The following is a 16,705-nucleotide window of genomic DNA, read 5'->3' as shown; positions in this document are numbered from 1 at the left end:
AGTCACATTTCACAGACAAATTAACGTTTAATATGAATGCAACATATGAATTTCATTACAGAGATGGTTACAGGGTGCCTGCAACACATTTCGACTATAAAGGATATGATACTTCAGGATTCATTCTTAACAGGTTTAGGTAACCGCATCGACACCTACCGAGCTTGCAAGCGTTAACTCTTTCGGGTAAACATAGAAAAAGGACAAATAATGGTAACCTTTTTTCTTTTATTTTTTTTGTCAACAGTATTTACACTAGTGATTAGTGCTATATCTCATTTGAAAGAGGACAAAATTAGCTTTTCAGAAAAAATATATTTAGCCTCCAAAAATCCATGGATTTTAAATCATGCTAAGAAAATGGCATACAATTTGCATAAATTATTGTACAACTTTTGACTTTGAAACAGCCTGAGCCTGAATGGATTGGAGTAAAAAAGGAAACATTTCTAAGATAAAATATTCCTTATCTTATGGGCAAGACATCCAGAGACTCTGGCTGAAAAAGAACAAATATGGAATTAATTAGAATTTTTTTCCAAACTGTACCCCAAAACCATAAAAACTGACCCAGATTATTGAAAAATTTATTCCTCACCAAGTATTTACACAAGGGAAGTAAGCTATACCTCACTTGAAACAGCAGTAAATAAGCTTTCCTGAAATGCATGTTTCCTCTCCAAGAAAAAGGAAACAACTCATTGAATGCTTTCAAACTAACATTAATTAGCATAAAATATCATCTAAATTTGAACTGTGAATTAAGTAATACCCAAATAATACAAAGTAATAAGGCAAAAATTAACTTAAGAGGTTCCTTGTTATATGGGCAACATCTCCATAAAAAATTGGTTGAAAGATAACAAATCTGAGACGTGTTACACATATCTTGTCAACACTGATTGACACACTGACTAATTAGTCTGACCTCATCATGACCACAAGCCCAAATTTACTAATCCCTCTTGAAGTATACAGTGCAATCATCCGAACTATATTTCTTTGTTTGACTTCTGAAATTTTGCCTTGAAACAGGGACAAATGAGATAATCAACCTCAAAATACATAAAGTGCAACATATATCAAAAGCCTTTCACGTGCAATACAACACCAGTATTTTCAAGAGTAAACAATTCAGAAGTGAAATGCCCAAATTTACTAATCCCTCTTGAAGTCTACAGTGCAACTATTGGAACTATTGTTCTTTGTTTGAAGATTGACATACGGACTAATTAGTCTGACCTTATCTTATCATCACCCCAAGCCCAAATTTGCTAATCCCTCTTGAAGTCTACAGTGCAACCATTGGAACTATATTTCTTTGTTTGACTTCTGAAATTTTGCCTTGAAACAGGGACAAATGAGATAATCATCCTCAAAATACATAAAGCGCAACATATATCAAAAGCCTTTCACTTGCAATGCACCACCAGTATTTTCAAGAGTAAACAATTCAGAAGTGAAACCGGAAACTGTCATTTTATATCATTCCACTCATTCTCGAGCATAATTTGTTTTTTTTTGAGAATTTTTAGCGTGTAACAAGTAGAACCACATCTAAAAAACATACAAAACATACAAGATAATATACAGGTCGATCTATATACAACTATCGTTTTGAAATAAAGGATTTGTTTTGATTTAGTTCGGACGCGCACTGCGTCATGCGATCGATCTGTCATCGGCTGATAATTTAGGTCGTTGCGTTGTCAAATTCCATTGAAGATTATTTACTCTGTCGCTCCAAAATCATGTTTTATCACAATATATATTGCTTTACATTCACAAATATACATCTACAGGTCTATCTCAAGGCAAAAAACAAGGATTCGAGCGAGAAAAGTAAAAGTAAATTTAATTTTACGCTGTTTCAACATCACGTGCGTCACGCATTTAAATATCGCAAGAATGTTTATAGATTACTTACCTCGATTCTTCGCTAGGATTTTCCAGTTTTCTGTCTATTTCAGATTCCTCACCACTAGACATACCACCATGCTCACTTCCATCGTCAAGAATGATGTCTAAAGCCTCAGCTACGCTGTATCTCTGGCGCTTCGCACCAGACGCCATTATCGCAGATTGAAGTCGTACGAAAATGATTTCCGGAAAGGGCTCCGAAGGTCAAATTTGATAGTTCGGAGCTAAAATTTGCTATGTGATTGGCTTAGAATGCTTACTTGCTACAGTCGGAATTTCAGAGCGATCGGACGTAATAAGAGCATTTCCGAAAAGGTTTACGTCATCGTGCAATTTTGCAGTTTTGGGACTTGAGTAACACTAGTTGAAGAGAGGTTTGCAGGGTGTCACGCGCGTGGGAATTTCTCATGGCGTGAAAAGACAAAAGAAAGTTAGCAGAAGGAAGCCGTCAAGAAGAATTTGAAGAATTTCTTCGCGACCTGGTGTCCAAAACACCACCATCCTACTGTGAAATTTACGGCTTACATATCAGCTGAAGAAATAAAATTTCTAAACAAAAAAGAGGCTATTTCACCAATTCGTTCAGCGGATTTCTTCTGTTCCTTAACAAATTGCAAATCGTCAACTCTATGGCGTTTAAATTGCCCTTTCTGAAAGGGAAGTGTAATTCAACATGCCCTGACATCCGTTCCGTGTTTTAGGATTTGGGGTCATTTTCCGCCGTTCGATGTTTTAGGATCTGAGGTCATTTTTCGCCGTTCCGTGTTTTAGGATTTGGGGTCATTTTCCGCCGTTCCATGTTTTAGGATTTGGGGTCATTTTCCGCCGTTCCGTGTTTTAGGATTTGGGGTCATTTTCCGCCATTCCGCCATTCCGCCGTTCCGGCTTTTAGGGTCATTTTCCGCCGTTCGATGTTTTAGGATCTGAGGTCATTTTTCGCCGTTCCATGTTTTAGGATTTGGGGTCATTTTCCGCCGTTCCATGTTTTAGGATTTGGGGTCATTTTCCGCCGTTCCGTGTTTTAGGATTTGGGGTCATTTTCCGCCGTTCCGTGTTTTAGGATTTGGGGTCATTTTCCGCCATTCCGCCGTTCCGGCTTTTAGGGTCGGAACGGCGGAATGGCGGAATGGCGGAAAATGACCCCAAATCCTAAAACACGGAACGGCGGAAAATGACCCCAAATCCTAAAACATGGAACGGCGGAAAATGACCCCAAATCCTAAAACACGGAACGGCGAAAAATGACCTCAGATCCTAATGAGGGGAATTAGTAAGGATAGCCCACACTGTCTCGTCTTCACTAGATTTTTATTCTTCTCCTCTTCTATTCTCGCTAGGTTTCACAACTGTCACAACTCCTCGACTCGACTGATGTAAAAGATTACTTCGACTGAAAGCTAAATAAATCACAGACAATTGTTCCTTATCTTTGCGGGACACCTTAGTTAAAAAGAACGCTGATTGGCTAGATACGAATCTTCCAGACATAAGAATAACAAAATTTCCAGACAAACATTTCACAATCGCTATTTGATATCTATGCTATTATTCTGTTTCCGACACTAAAACATCGAACGGCGGAAAATGACCCCAAATCCTAAAACACGGAACGGCGGAAAGTGACCCCAAATCCTAAAGCACGGAACGGCGGAAAATGACCCCAAATCCTAAAGCACGGAACGGCGGAAAATGACCCCAAATCCTAAAGCACGGAACGGCGGAAAATGACCCCAAATCCTAAAGCACGGAACGGCGGAAAATGACCCCAAATCCTAAAGCACGGAACGGCGGAAAATGACCCCAAATCCTAAAACACGGAACGGATGCCAGGGCATGTTGATAGCGCCTCTGTAGAATGCATGCTGCGAACTTTTTCCGGAGTTTTTTCTACTCATGCCCTCTATAATTTCATGGCTTAAGTTGTCTCTCTTAGTTGTCTCTGTTTATTTGTCTCTATTGAGTTGTCAGCTTCCTTTGATCCTATCTACGGAAACAATGTCGCCATTCAATCTCGGATCAAATTATCGCCCAACCTTTCGGGAACAATGCATCACTGTCAAGAATGTTAATGACTTAAAAGGAATAAATTAGTCTAGAACGGTGAAAGAGAGATAATTGACTTCATAGGTCGTTGACTCAGTAGGTGCATCTCAGGCAATTTTGTCGCCAATTTCAAAGAACATGCTTACCTTGTGGCCAAAATTCTCACTCATCGACAAAATAACTAAGATTAACGTATTTCGACTGAAACCACTGCAGAAGATTACACTCAGAGCACGAGTTGTTGGAGATGGCGGGAAAGTGTTCGAGTCACACGCTTACTTCATCGCTACCAGACATGGCCAGGTTGATGTTTGTCGCGAACCATCTGTGGGTGGATCTTATCGCGGAGTTTCAGCTATGGGACTCTTGTGGAGCATGAAACCATCACCTGGGCAGAGAAAAGGAATTCGACTGATGAAATCTGATGTCACTAAACCTTACAGAGTCGTCTTGGACTGTTTTGATGGCCATACGGATCCGCAGGAAGCAAGTTCTTTGCAGCCTCTGTCTAGCAATACGTTTGAGAAGTGGTACATGGCGGATGGAGTGAAGAGAATTCCTGTGAGAGAAGGAAGAATCCGTGGAACTCTTTTTCTTCCTCCGGGTGATGGACCTTTTTCTGGTGAGTAGCGAAAGTTTCACGTCTATCCAAAAAAAAACCATTAGTCAAGACTAGAATAGTGTTGTTAGATATTAGAATTAAAAAGTAATTGATCGAGTAGCAATCAGAGTCCGCTATTGAGCTTTACAGATATGTCATGATCTCTTAAAAGTGACAACGGTGTTAGACATACAGTTCAGGTTTTTGCCAAGAATCACTTTTTTGGTTGATCACCTCTGTGTAATGTTACTGGTCGTAATTCAGAAAATATTACTTTTCCTTAATATACTGTTGTGCTACTTCAACAGATCAGCAGAGACCAATTTCATTTACCGCGCGCTGCAAACGTTTGTCTGCAAACCCCAACCCCATCTTTCCATGCTGCAAGGTGATCTTGAAAGAATAATGTGAGATGAGGTTTTATCGATGGTTTGAACCATTTCATTAATGCAAGTACTCCTAGATTATCTTATTTGTTTCAAACCTCTACGAAGGCTCCCTTTTATTCTCTTTGTGATCTCAGACTTTAATTACTCCAGGAAAAGAAGTTAATGATCTCTTTCGCTGAAAAAGGGTTGTCTAGGTTTTGGACTAACGTTGCAGTTTCTGTTCGATAATCCAGTATTAAAATACTCGTCAATAACAGTAAACAGTAATGATCATAAGGAAATATTGATTATCAAAATGAGTCCCTTGCACTGAGTATGGCTCATTTCGCAATTCGGCATGGTGTTTGCACACCATTTAATTTTATACGCTGTCTGATGCTTTGGCATTCTTCTGGAAAGGAGAGTCTATATCTGGCATCTAAAATTATTTTTATCCGAGAACCTATTATTTTAATGAAAAGTAATTATTGAGGTAAAAAAAAATACAATGAACCTGCAAGAGTAAAAGACATGAAAGAATAATAATCTCCATATCACTAGAGTTTATTGTTTAGATGTGTCGTAGCCTCCAGCAGTATTTTATTTTAAGCTTAAGTAAATTTTATGTCACAAAGTAACACTGTTAAAATTTTTTGTCATGTAGTATTTAGTTAGTATAGGTAATCACATGGTTTCGAGTGTAGTTTGAAATGAATTAGCACTAGTAAATTTTTTCAAAGACTAACAAAATCAAAATTGCACGAGTCCGTAGGGCTCGTGCAATTTGTGGTTATTGTGGTCTGCGATGGATGTAAAGCGAAAGAGATGTTATCAAATCATGGAAAAATGCACAAAGCCTTGCATGGAAGAATAAAAGATGCAATTCAGTTAAAAATAGGGAAATAGGACCAAGTGGACTCCATTTCGGTCTGTGATCATACGAGTGATTAACAAAATCGGACGACCGCGATTTACAGTATTGGACGACACAAATTAAAGTACCGTTTCCAATTAATCATGACCGTTCGCAATTTCCCAAAAAAAAAAGAAAACAAATACATTTAGGACAAACAATTGCGGTGGAGACAATGTCTAAGGAAAAAAAATTTTCTCCAATTTGGAAATTCCTTTTTTTTTTTTTTCAGGATAAGTAGTTGTTGCCATGGTTATTCTGATCAATACTGTGATTACAGGTGTCCGATTACAGCAAACTGTCCGATTACAACTAAATAGAATGATTAGTGAAGAGTAAAGCAGCTAATGCACTATTCATATTTGACGAAATTGTAATGGTTATCAAGATTCATTCAGAAAATGGCGGAACGCTCTTGCAACGACTGCTCCACAAAGAAAACGAGGTGGAGTGCATTCCGATTATTGAACAGATAAAGCAGATGGATTACATCGTTATCGTTTTGATGAATTGATCTCAACTGATCGATAATGTGAAATACTGCCTGCAAAACAGAATTACAAGTCGTCTATTTTACGGTGGATCAATCTAAATTAATAATTTCCAATAAACAAAGCTTTCAGTTTAATTTTTAGCCAAAAAACCTGGTTCCAAAATTTTCCAGCTTCAATATATATGTCTAACTTCCTCGTGATTGGAAATTCTAGAGAGTCGTGCAGTGATCGGGCAATCCTTTGAAAATGCAGTCCTTAACAAAACTTAGCGATCCACAAATAGATTGAAGACTGTACTGAGCCTCTCAATGTCTTTCTAAGACACGCGTCGAGCGTTTGCTCACGGCTGTTTCCTGGCATGTAGTATAAAAAACTTTGATCTGACAAGACCAACAGCAGCCCTTTTAGACAGCAACAGCAGCCCTTTTAGATGTGTTACGAGGAAACTCGCGAAGGAATTTGTCATCATATGTCCGCCATTTTGAGTGGTCCAAAAAGTTGAAGGTTATTCATACGTTGTATAGTTTCAGCCGCCTTTGACGTGTTATTTTATAAACGATTGTTACTGAATCAAAGCAATATCTTAATCGTACGATCTCCACTGCACATGTTAGACATATCTTGCACTCAATCAGTCAATGTTCCTTTACAGGAGTCATAGATCTGCTTGGTGCTGCAGGTGGATTAGTGGAATTTAAGGCTTCACTTTTGGCATCTCATGGATTCGCTACTCTTGCTTTGGCCTACTTGGGCTATGAAGATCAACCATTGCTTCCATCTTCAGTAAACTTGGATTATTTTGAAGAAGCTGCCAACTGGCTTATAAGTCACCCTAAAGTGCTTCCACATGGTATCGGCATGCACGCTATATGCTATGGGTCATGGATTGCACTGTTGATGACAAGCTATCAGATCGCACCAATAAAGGCCGTTGTAGCTATTTCACCTCTGGTAATCGCCTGCCTTCTCCCTTTCCAATTAAGAGGGAGAGTCTCAGAAATAATACCCCTAGATGAGAGCAAAGTGGTGTCTTCAGAAAAGGGCAGCATCTATCGTTTCTCCCTACCAACTGGCATTGATTACATGAATCCAACAACAGTCTCCAAATACTCAGCTATTACACCAGTTGAGAACATCAATTGCCCTGTCATGCTGGTTTCTGGAACTGATGACTTGAACGTCCCCACCGATTTTACAGTAAAGTTCATTATTGATCGCCTGAAGGAGAATGGAAAAGAACATTTGTGCACAAACTTGCGTTATCCCCAAGCGGGACACGTCATCGAACCACCCTACGTTCCTCTTTGTGATTCTTCTTTCAGCAAAGTTGCTAAAGAATTGGGTGGTTACCCTTACGTAGCTTTGGGAGGGGAGACTGTTGCACATGCCAGAGCACAAGAAGACTGCTGGCCAAAGATTTTACATTTTCTGCGAAAACATCTCCAACAAGACACAGAGAGTGAGGTATAAGAATACTTTAATGCTTGCCATGTGTTTGAGAACTTTCACAGATAACCACAGGTCACCAAAGCTTTCATTGGGCCCAACATTAGGTTCCACAACACACAAAAATTGCACGTGCCAAGAGACTATAATCTCTTGCATGTGCTCATTTAATTATATGGGTGGCCCAGTCCCACGCGGTAGCTAATTAAATCATTTCGGTTCAATGTCCCTAAGCATTATGCCTGCACGTTTTGAATTGCTTTCATTCAAAGCTTTATGCGGCTATTTTCTTTGAAGTTTCATAAGTTCTTCTTGCAAACAAAATGAATTGAAAATTATCCATTCAATTCAGTTGCACAGTAATCTTTAATTCAATTAAAACCGAGTAAAGTCAAAATATTTTCTTTAACGTTTTGATAAAAACAAGAAATAAATCCTGGAGTGACGAACTAATTCACGATATTTCTACAGAGGAATGCCTTTAAAATAGGCGACCGTGATTTTTAGGAGTGCCTGTACGGTATCTGAGCAACATTTCCAAAGAAAATTACGAGCTACTATTGTGGTTCAAAACGTCCTAAAGCCCTCTGATTTTACAATTTCCACGGGAAGGGGGGAGGGGTGAGACTTATACAAAGCACATAGCTCTATAGAGAAATTAACCAAGCAGAGTCCAAGCGCTAGGAGCAATGGTGTTTAAAATAAAAAATATTGACCAGTTTTAAGTTTACGGATCCGCGTGCAATTTTGTGGAAGTATTTTATTAAAAGCAATGAAGTACTGTGCAAAGTTTGTATAGCCTCATCTTTTCTAATCCGAGGGGTCGAAATACCCTGTTGTGCACACCTACTACTCCGTCTAAGGTTTTCATAACTGCATAGAACCCTGCCAACCCTGTCCTGCTTGGATAGGACTATTTAAACAGGGAAAAAGTCCTCTTTTACGTAAATGCTGTCTATATATCATTGATTGTTAATATAGACATTTCAACACTTTTTCTCGATATAATTTCTTGTTTTGTTTTGTTTTTTTTCCTTTTTATCAATTACCCTATACTTGTTTATATGGGTACTCAAATATTTTTCCTTACTTCAACCCAAAAGATTAACAGTCAAAATTTTTATTAAGATATTAATTCAAAAATGGATTATTTTTTCTCCTTAGGTATGGAAAAAAATGACTGCAAGGGAGGAATTTGCTCTGAAAGCTTTTTAATTAAGAATGACTTATCTTGTGTGATCGGTAAAAAAACTGTGTTAAAATGAATACATGTAATTCAGTTAAAGAGCTTCACCCTTAAACTCACACAAGTGATTAACATGTAATTTCTCACTTTGGTATCCACACATTGTGCAATAAACAGGTTATGAGAATGCTCTGCTCTATCAGATATAATTTGTTATTGTCATATAACACCAAAGTCTCGTAACTGATATTCAAGGAAATGTATATCAGCTTGAGGGGAGAAGTAACAATCAGATTTAGGGAACCAGGTAAAGGAATAACAGGGAGCAAAATCGCATGGGAATACATGCAGTTGGTTGTTATCGTTATTGTTGTTGTTTTCTATCAATATATCGGCTGCCTGATAAGAATGGAAACAAGCCCCTCCTAGCTTTCACTTAGCCTCAGTTTTAATCGAGATAATTTCAGACGAATAAAATGTACTATTTTTGTTTCAGAGGGCACGGTAACGAATCCTGCAATCTGATTGGTTCTTTACCCGGTCAGAATTTTCTTATCTCTGCCCACGGGCCGCGGTAACGCTTTCGTGAGTCGCCGTGTACATCCCAACTTTCGTTGCCATTTTCCATAAATATATCTCGTTTTTCCAGCTGGGCAGTATTTTTAAGCAAAGACGTTGGTCACTACCTAATAACTTATTAATCCTATCTTTTCTCTCTCTCAAATCACTTTGGTTGACAGAAAAATATTGGTCTCAGAATGAATTTGTATCAGCAATTGTGTCATTACGTGACAAGCGACCCAAAAACCTTCTATAATAAATTTTAATCGTTCACGGCAAGTACCTAAAAAGTTCAAACATGAGGTATTAGGTTAAAGTTGAGCTGATCAATGAAACTTTCATTTATTTACTATCTGAATTTTCTCAAACAATTTTTTCATAGTGAAAGAGCGAGAGCGAAGTTTTGATTTCAGTTTTACAACAAATGTACGCTCTTTCGTGAGTCTTTCCAAGTCCGTTCAATTTGGACATTTGTACCGTAAATTGCACAACAGAAACTGGAGGAATTCAATGAAAAAAGGCCGTATTAAATCTTACTGTGTTTGTATTCCAAAGAAAATTATGAAAGTAATGTTTAATGTTTGCATAGCCTCATCTTTTCTAATCCGAGGGGTCGAAAAACCCTGTTATGCACACCTACTACTCCGTCTCGGGTTTTCATAACTGCATAGAATCCTGCCAACCCTGTCCTTCTTGGATGGGACTATTTAAACGGGGGAAAAGTCCTCTATTTCGTAAATGCTGTCTACGTATCATTGATTGTTAATATATACATTTTAACACTTTTTCTTGATATAATTTCTTGTTTTCTTTTCTTTTCTTTTTATTAATTACCTACACTTGTTTATATAGGCGCTCAATTCTTTTTCCTTTTTCAACCCGAAAGATCAACAGTCAAAAATTTTATTAAGATATCAATTACTATCTCTCTTTAGGTAAGGAACGAAAATGATTGCGAGGGAGGAATTTGCTCTGAAAGCTTTTAAAGAATGTAATTCTGCGTGATCGGTAAAAAAAATGTGCTAAAATGAATACGTGTAATTCAGTTAAAGAGCTTCATCCTTAAACTCACACAAGTGATTAACTTATGTAATATCTTCCTTCAGTATCCACACATTCTCCAGCAAACAGGAAATGAGAATACTCTGACTTGTCAGATAGAATTTGTTATCGTGATTTAACACCAAAGTCTCGTAACTGATATTCAAGGAAATGTGTATCATCTTGAGGGGAGAATTAACAATCAGATTTAGGGAGGTAAAGGATTAACAGGGAGCATTATCGCTTTTAAATTCCCAATGACGTACATGGGAATACATGCAGTTGGTTGTTATCGTTATTGTTGTTATCGTTGTTGTTTTCTATCAATGTATGGGCTGCCTGATAAGAATGGAAACAAACCCTTTTTAGCTTTCACTTAGCCTCAGTTTTTTTCCTGTACCATACAAAATGTGGGTATTTTCAATTTATTATAATAACAGCCATTTTCTAAATGAATTAAAATAATCTTGTCACTTCTGTTGTTTATCTTGAAAATTTTCAAACCTTATTATATTTAACTTTTTAAATAGAAGTTGAATAAAATCTCTCATAGACATGAAGTATGAAAAACATTTTTTCCTATCTGTACAATAGAACGAAGAATCAAATTAGAGTTTCTTTCGAAAGAAAAATTTACTTTTTTGTTCCATTGACCTCTTTTCGCGATTTGCTATCCACCACCTATGAATACAAACCTTACATACGGATTTCCGATGATCTTCCACCGTTTAAGAACGAATAATTACTGTATGGAATCGATTATATGACTAACCATCCGAGGATTTTACAAAAAATTTTTTTGCGGGCAACAAAAATATTTTTAACTAAGATAAGTCACGCCGGGCTAGGTGACTATAACGCACTTTTCTTCTTTTCAACGTGAGTACTTTTATTTTTATTATCAATTTTAGCTCGTACAATATTTATTAGACTATTTTAATTGAAACCGATCCCCACAGAAACTGTTTCCACTCTCGCAATTTTACTTTCGAGACGCATCGTACTTGTTACAAATGTTATCGAGAAATACAGCTTTTCTATTCCGTAATCAGCCACCGCTTCTCCGAAAAGTTCTTATGGCCCTATTAGCTTTTCCAGCACTTAAAACTCCTTCCCTTTTCCTTTTTAACTCGTGAATTGCGCGCATGCACAAGAGCGAGTTGTAGATATGATGTGGAGAATGGCACTCGCCTGCTCACTCGATTGGTCGATTCCTATAAACTTTTTTCGATTTTAGGCTTTTGAGTGCATTTGATAGTTTTTGGCGAGTAATAAACAAACGAAATGGCGATCTTTGTTGCTAAGAATAGTGGTGGGGTGAAAAACAAGCCAATGATAATCTTAAAAGAGTTTATTTCTTTTTCGTTTTAGTTTCAACAAGCGGCGCCAGCGACTGGCAGGCGTGCGATGATTCACACTGAAATAAGAGAACCTTCGTTTTTCATAAAATTGTAATTTACAATCCTTGAACTTGAAAAGAATTCGAAGATTCATTAAAAATATCACTTACTCCGAAGCGCTCAGAGTTTACAGGTGTTCAAAAGCTTTTTCTGTTATGGCGTGAGATTGAGGACAAAATCGATCATTACATTTCGTATCGTGTGTAAGGTGCTGGCGACTAACGAAATTACAGGTTAACACGAAAATCAAATAACACTTAAACAAATAATTTTGGCTACGGATTTTCAGTGAATTTTTAAAGAACAATATTCTTTTAAGTTTCAAGACAATTTGAAGATTCAAAATAAATATTACGTACTAAAATGCGAAAGTTATACACCAAAAAATTGATGAATAGGCATGAAATGAAATTATATCTTGTTCTTGATTATACGTTGCCTGGCACGTGACCAAAATCTAACCAGGCGCAAATACAAAATGACGGTGGCAGTCTGGGCTCAGTTATATCACTCGAAACTCGTTCCCGTTTGTCTCGTTTGATAAAGAGGGAATCATTGACGTTTTCATTAAAACAGTATTGCTTTGATTTTCTAATATTTACAATGATAGATAGTAAATTTCACTTTTCACTCTCATTTACTTCCAACCTTTTCTTTTGAACCAGAAACAAAAATGATATATGTTTAAAACCCATGACATCATCCACCCTTGTAAAATGTAATAGCATGGTCATGCTATAATAGCATGCTTTCTTATCCCAACGTTACTTTGTTTCTTTGCTACATTAGCGAACACTGAACTACTGCTCGTACTCTAAATATGACAATCAACCACAAAATTCCCTAAACCAGATAACATTAAACATAATCCAGAAAATCATGTAAGTCATCTGTCAATTCACGAGTTTGCTCACAGAGCACTTTGATTTAATGTGAAGCAGTTTTAAATCAGGTTTTTTTTTCGGCTTAGATAACGAATTTCTGAACATTACTGAAGAACAATGCAAATTTTGAACTACAAAAATGTCAAGTGATTCATAATAACATTTATGGTAATAATGTACTGTGCTTAAGTTGGTTTGATTTATTTCATTTTTCTTGTTACTAAAGAAAAAGTGTATTTTTTTAATTTCTTTTTCTGACGAAATTAAACAATTTTTTTGCAAAATTGAACCACAAAAGATATATTTAAAGCATCTGATTCATGTCTTCGATGTTTAGTTTATTTCCTATTTTACACTTTTTAACTACTTTGCTACTCTTTTTCTTGATATGCTTTTTTCCAAGTAAATATATTATACCTTCCACTTCTTAAACATATACCAGCGATCACATCAGCTTCTCTACCATGAACAACTTCTCAGCGATCAAAATCTTCAACACTAATATATGACACCTGTCAGGACCACGACTAATCGAAAAAGGAAGGAGCTTACTTACTTTAATCAATGGTAATGCCTTTTACCCACTTTCCTCCTGGCTGAATGACATACGACTCAAATTCTGGAAAAAACCGATAAGCGATCAAGACACCTTCCAATTAATGTTATTTTGCCTTGGCAATGGTTATTCTCTACATCCTATAACAGAATGGATCCTTACTTCACAACATTGGGCAACTGCAAAGAAAGGAGAAAAACTAGCACGACAAATTTTTTATGAAGATTTTATCATGAACAATATTGACTCTAAATCACACATTTGGTTTTATTTTGATTTACACCGAGGAAAATGACCTTTCTTGAATGGACAAGTTAAGAACACAAGCAACCTTTAACTACACTTATTTTATATCGAACATTAAATACCTATCATTTCAGAACGTATAATAGTCAATTTAACATCAGGTAAACTTTTATTATTTTTATTAAGATGATATTAGAGAGAATTTCTCTTTGGTTTATATTTTACAATATATAATGTATTGTTACAATAACTTGGTCAAGTTTTTATAGCATTAAATTATTTTGGCATTTACTTTTGTATCTATTTTATTTCCCATCAAATTTAAGGTAGATACGAAAAACGTTGATCAATCATTAACCTCAAATCGTTTGTTTATCGAAAGCGCCTTAAAGCAACCAATCCAAAACGAACCCCCCCTTATATGAATCAAAATAGTCAATCCAGGAATGGTTTTCATAAAAATTTTGTAAGCCCCCTATACACCACCTCCCACCTGCTACTCTTAAAACCTACTAACCGTACTATTAATCATCCCCTCATTTCATTTCCTCCAATTATGACTATCTCAAAACTTTTCATTCTAACCATCCTTATTATTATCATTAATGTTTGTACTGCCTTGTGGTTGACGTGGTTGCCTAGCAGTCTGTTGGTTCCTCGACCCTATAGTACACAATTTAACAACTAATGATTTTTATTTTTACGCTGCCTTGTGGTTGACGTAGCTGCCTTGCTGTTTGTTGGTCCCTCAAGGTTACTGTTTTTCATCGACTAAGCCTTTTATTTTTACACTGCTTAATGGTACGTATTATTTTTCATCATTTTACACTTACTTCACTTTCCACACACACACCTCCTTTCCCCTAATTAACCCACTATTTTTGTGGAGATTCGGAAACCATTTCATTAGGGATTTCATAACTTTACACCTACAATGCAAAAAAAAATAAAAAAAAACAGCTTTATAGCTCCGTGTATGTATGACCTCTTCACAATATGTGGAGTTTACTGTAGGAAAAATACGAGGGAAAAAGCTTAATCTCAAAAGGACTTTTGTCACAAAAACTTAAGATGTGATGTTAAAATGCTTCACTAGAAATTAATCCATATTCTATACCGGGATGTCTCAAAAGGACCAAGGAATGACTCATAGTGACCCCTATTAGTGACGGCAAAAGATGTTCCTTTGTACGATATGCACGACAAAACCTTCACACGTTACGAACATATGAAAGCAAACATTTATGGAAACTTCAAACCTTCCTTACAGAATGGTAACTCTTTGCAGAAGAACATAGATTTAAAATGAACGAGGAAATCGACTGCAGTAATTTTCGGCCGCCATATTGAATAGTTGCCGAGTCGTCTGTCGTCAATGTTTTGAATATTTAGGAGGGTCCTTTTGCGTCATCTCTTTTAATTGCGACCAATCATTGTCCATCCTTCCGGGAACAATGCGTCACCGTCATGTTGATTGTTGATTGTTGAATGTTAATGACTTATGCAAGAAGAGATGATTTATGCAATAGGTCGTTGACTCAATAGGTGTATCTCGGGCAGGTTTGTCATTAATTTCAAAGAAGATGCTTACCTTGTGGCCAAAATTCTCACTCATCGACAAAATAACTAAGATTAACGTATTTCGATTGAAACCACTACAGAAGATTACACTCGAGGCACGAGTTGTTGGAGATGGCGAGAAAGTGTTCGAGTCACACGCTCACTTCATCGCTACCAGACATGGCCAGGTTGATGTTTGTCGTGAACCATCTGTTGGTGGATCTTATCGCGGAGTTTCAGCAATGGGACTCTTATGGAGCATGAAACCATCACCTGGGCAGAGAAAAGGAATTCGGCTGACGAAATCTGATGTCACTAAGCCTTACAAAGTCGTCCTGGACTATTTTGATGGCCATACGGATCCGCAGGAATCCAGTTCTTCGCCGCCTTTGTCTAGCAATACGTTTGAGAAGGGGTACATAGCGAATGGAGTGAAGAGAATTCCTGTGAGAGAAGGAAGAATCCGTGGAACTCTTTTTCTTCCTCCGGGTGATGGACCTTTTTCTGGTGAGTAGCAAAAGTTTGACGTTTATCTGAAAAACACTGCTAGTCAAGAGTAGAATAATGATTTTAGAGATTAAAAAAGAATCAGAATCTGCTATTGAACTTCCCAGATGTGTCATGATCTCTTTAAAGTGACAACAGCAAATTTTATTTTCATTCACCGCGCGCCGCAAACGTTTGTCTGGAAACCCCAACCCTATCTTTCCATGCCGCAAGGTGATCTTGAAAGAATAAAGGAATCTGAGATGTGGTTTTATCAATGGTTAAAACCGTTTTCATTAATGCAAGTACTCCTAGAACATCTTAATTGTTTTAAACCACTATGAAGGGTCCCTTTTATTCTCTTTGTAATCTCAGGCTTTAATTACTCCAGGAAAAGAACTTAATGATCTCTCTCACTAAAAAAGGGTTGTGTAGGTTTTGGACCAACATCGCAGTTTCTGTTCGAATAATCCAATACTAAAATACTCGTTAATAACAGTTAACATGAAGTTAACTAAAAATAATGGTCATAATACCATGCCTTGGTATTCTTCTGGAAAGGAGAGTCAATATCTGGCATCTAAAACTATTTTTATCCAAAAACCTACTATTGCAAGAGTTACTGTTGATGTAAAAAAGAAACCAATAAACCTGCTGAAATAAAAGACATGAAAGAATAATAATCTCCAATATCACTAGAGTTTATTGTTTGGATGTGTCGTAACCTCCAGCAGTATTTTATTTTAAGCTTAGTAAGTAAATTTTAAGCATGAAGTAACACTGGTAAAATTGTTTTGTTATGAGGTATTTAGTTAGTATAGGTAATCACATGATTTCGAGTGTAATTTGAAATAAATAAGCACGAGTAAATTTTTTCTAAGACTATTATAACATAGCTAGGAAATTTGTCTGATCAAATTCAATTGCGCGAGCGTGCTTCCTTTGACAAATAGATTCCAAGTTGCCGTACGTCTGTTCAGAAATAGATCACAGATGACGT

At 36.9% G+C, this 16,705-nt stretch overlaps 1 protein-coding gene, 1 long non-coding RNA gene and 1 pseudogene across 3 annotated transcripts; 2 read left to right on the top strand and 1 right to left on the bottom strand.

The window, feature by feature from the left end:
• Positions 1-210: 210 nt before the first annotated feature.
• LOC149041994 (uncharacterized) lies at positions 211-2,128 on the bottom strand. Of its 2 annotated transcripts, XR_016188709.1 has the most exons (3): positions 1,928-2,128; positions 1,243-1,344; positions 211-499 (listed from the first exon to the last, which is right to left on the bottom strand). It is a non-coding gene; the product is annotated as an uncharacterized LOC149041994 (long non-coding RNA). The 2 variants fall into 2 exon arrangements; XR_016188710.1 differs by lacking the exon at positions 1,243-1,344 and having other exon boundaries at positions 1,928-2,122.
• Positions 2,129-3,044: 916 nt separating this feature from the next.
• On the top strand, positions 3,045-9,430 carry LOC113665467 (bile acid-CoA:amino acid N-acyltransferase). The gene is made up of 3 exons (XM_089213355.1): positions 3,045-4,585; positions 6,992-7,803; positions 8,950-9,430. The coding sequence occupies exons 1-3, from the start codon at positions 4,102-4,104 to the stop codon at positions 8,998-9,000; spliced, it is 1,347 nt and encodes a 448-aa protein (XP_089069481.1). The 5' UTR covers positions 3,045-4,101; the 3' UTR covers positions 9,001-9,430.
• A 5,812-nt stretch (positions 9,431-15,242) lies between these two features.
• Positions 15,243-15,734, top strand: LOC149041993 (bile acid-CoA:amino acid N-acyltransferase pseudogene; annotated as a pseudogene).
• Positions 15,735-16,705: the final 971 nt, after the last annotated feature.

This window comes from Pocillopora damicornis, chromosome 7 (genome assembly GCF_964200805.1).
Source record: "Pocillopora damicornis chromosome 7, jaPocDami1.2, whole genome shotgun sequence".
In the NCBI taxonomy this organism is placed as follows: domain Eukaryota; kingdom Metazoa; phylum Cnidaria; class Anthozoa; order Scleractinia; family Pocilloporidae; genus Pocillopora; species Pocillopora damicornis.
The sequence above is the reverse complement of the archived record's forward strand: the minus strand, read 5'-3'. Positions and strand labels throughout refer to the sequence as shown.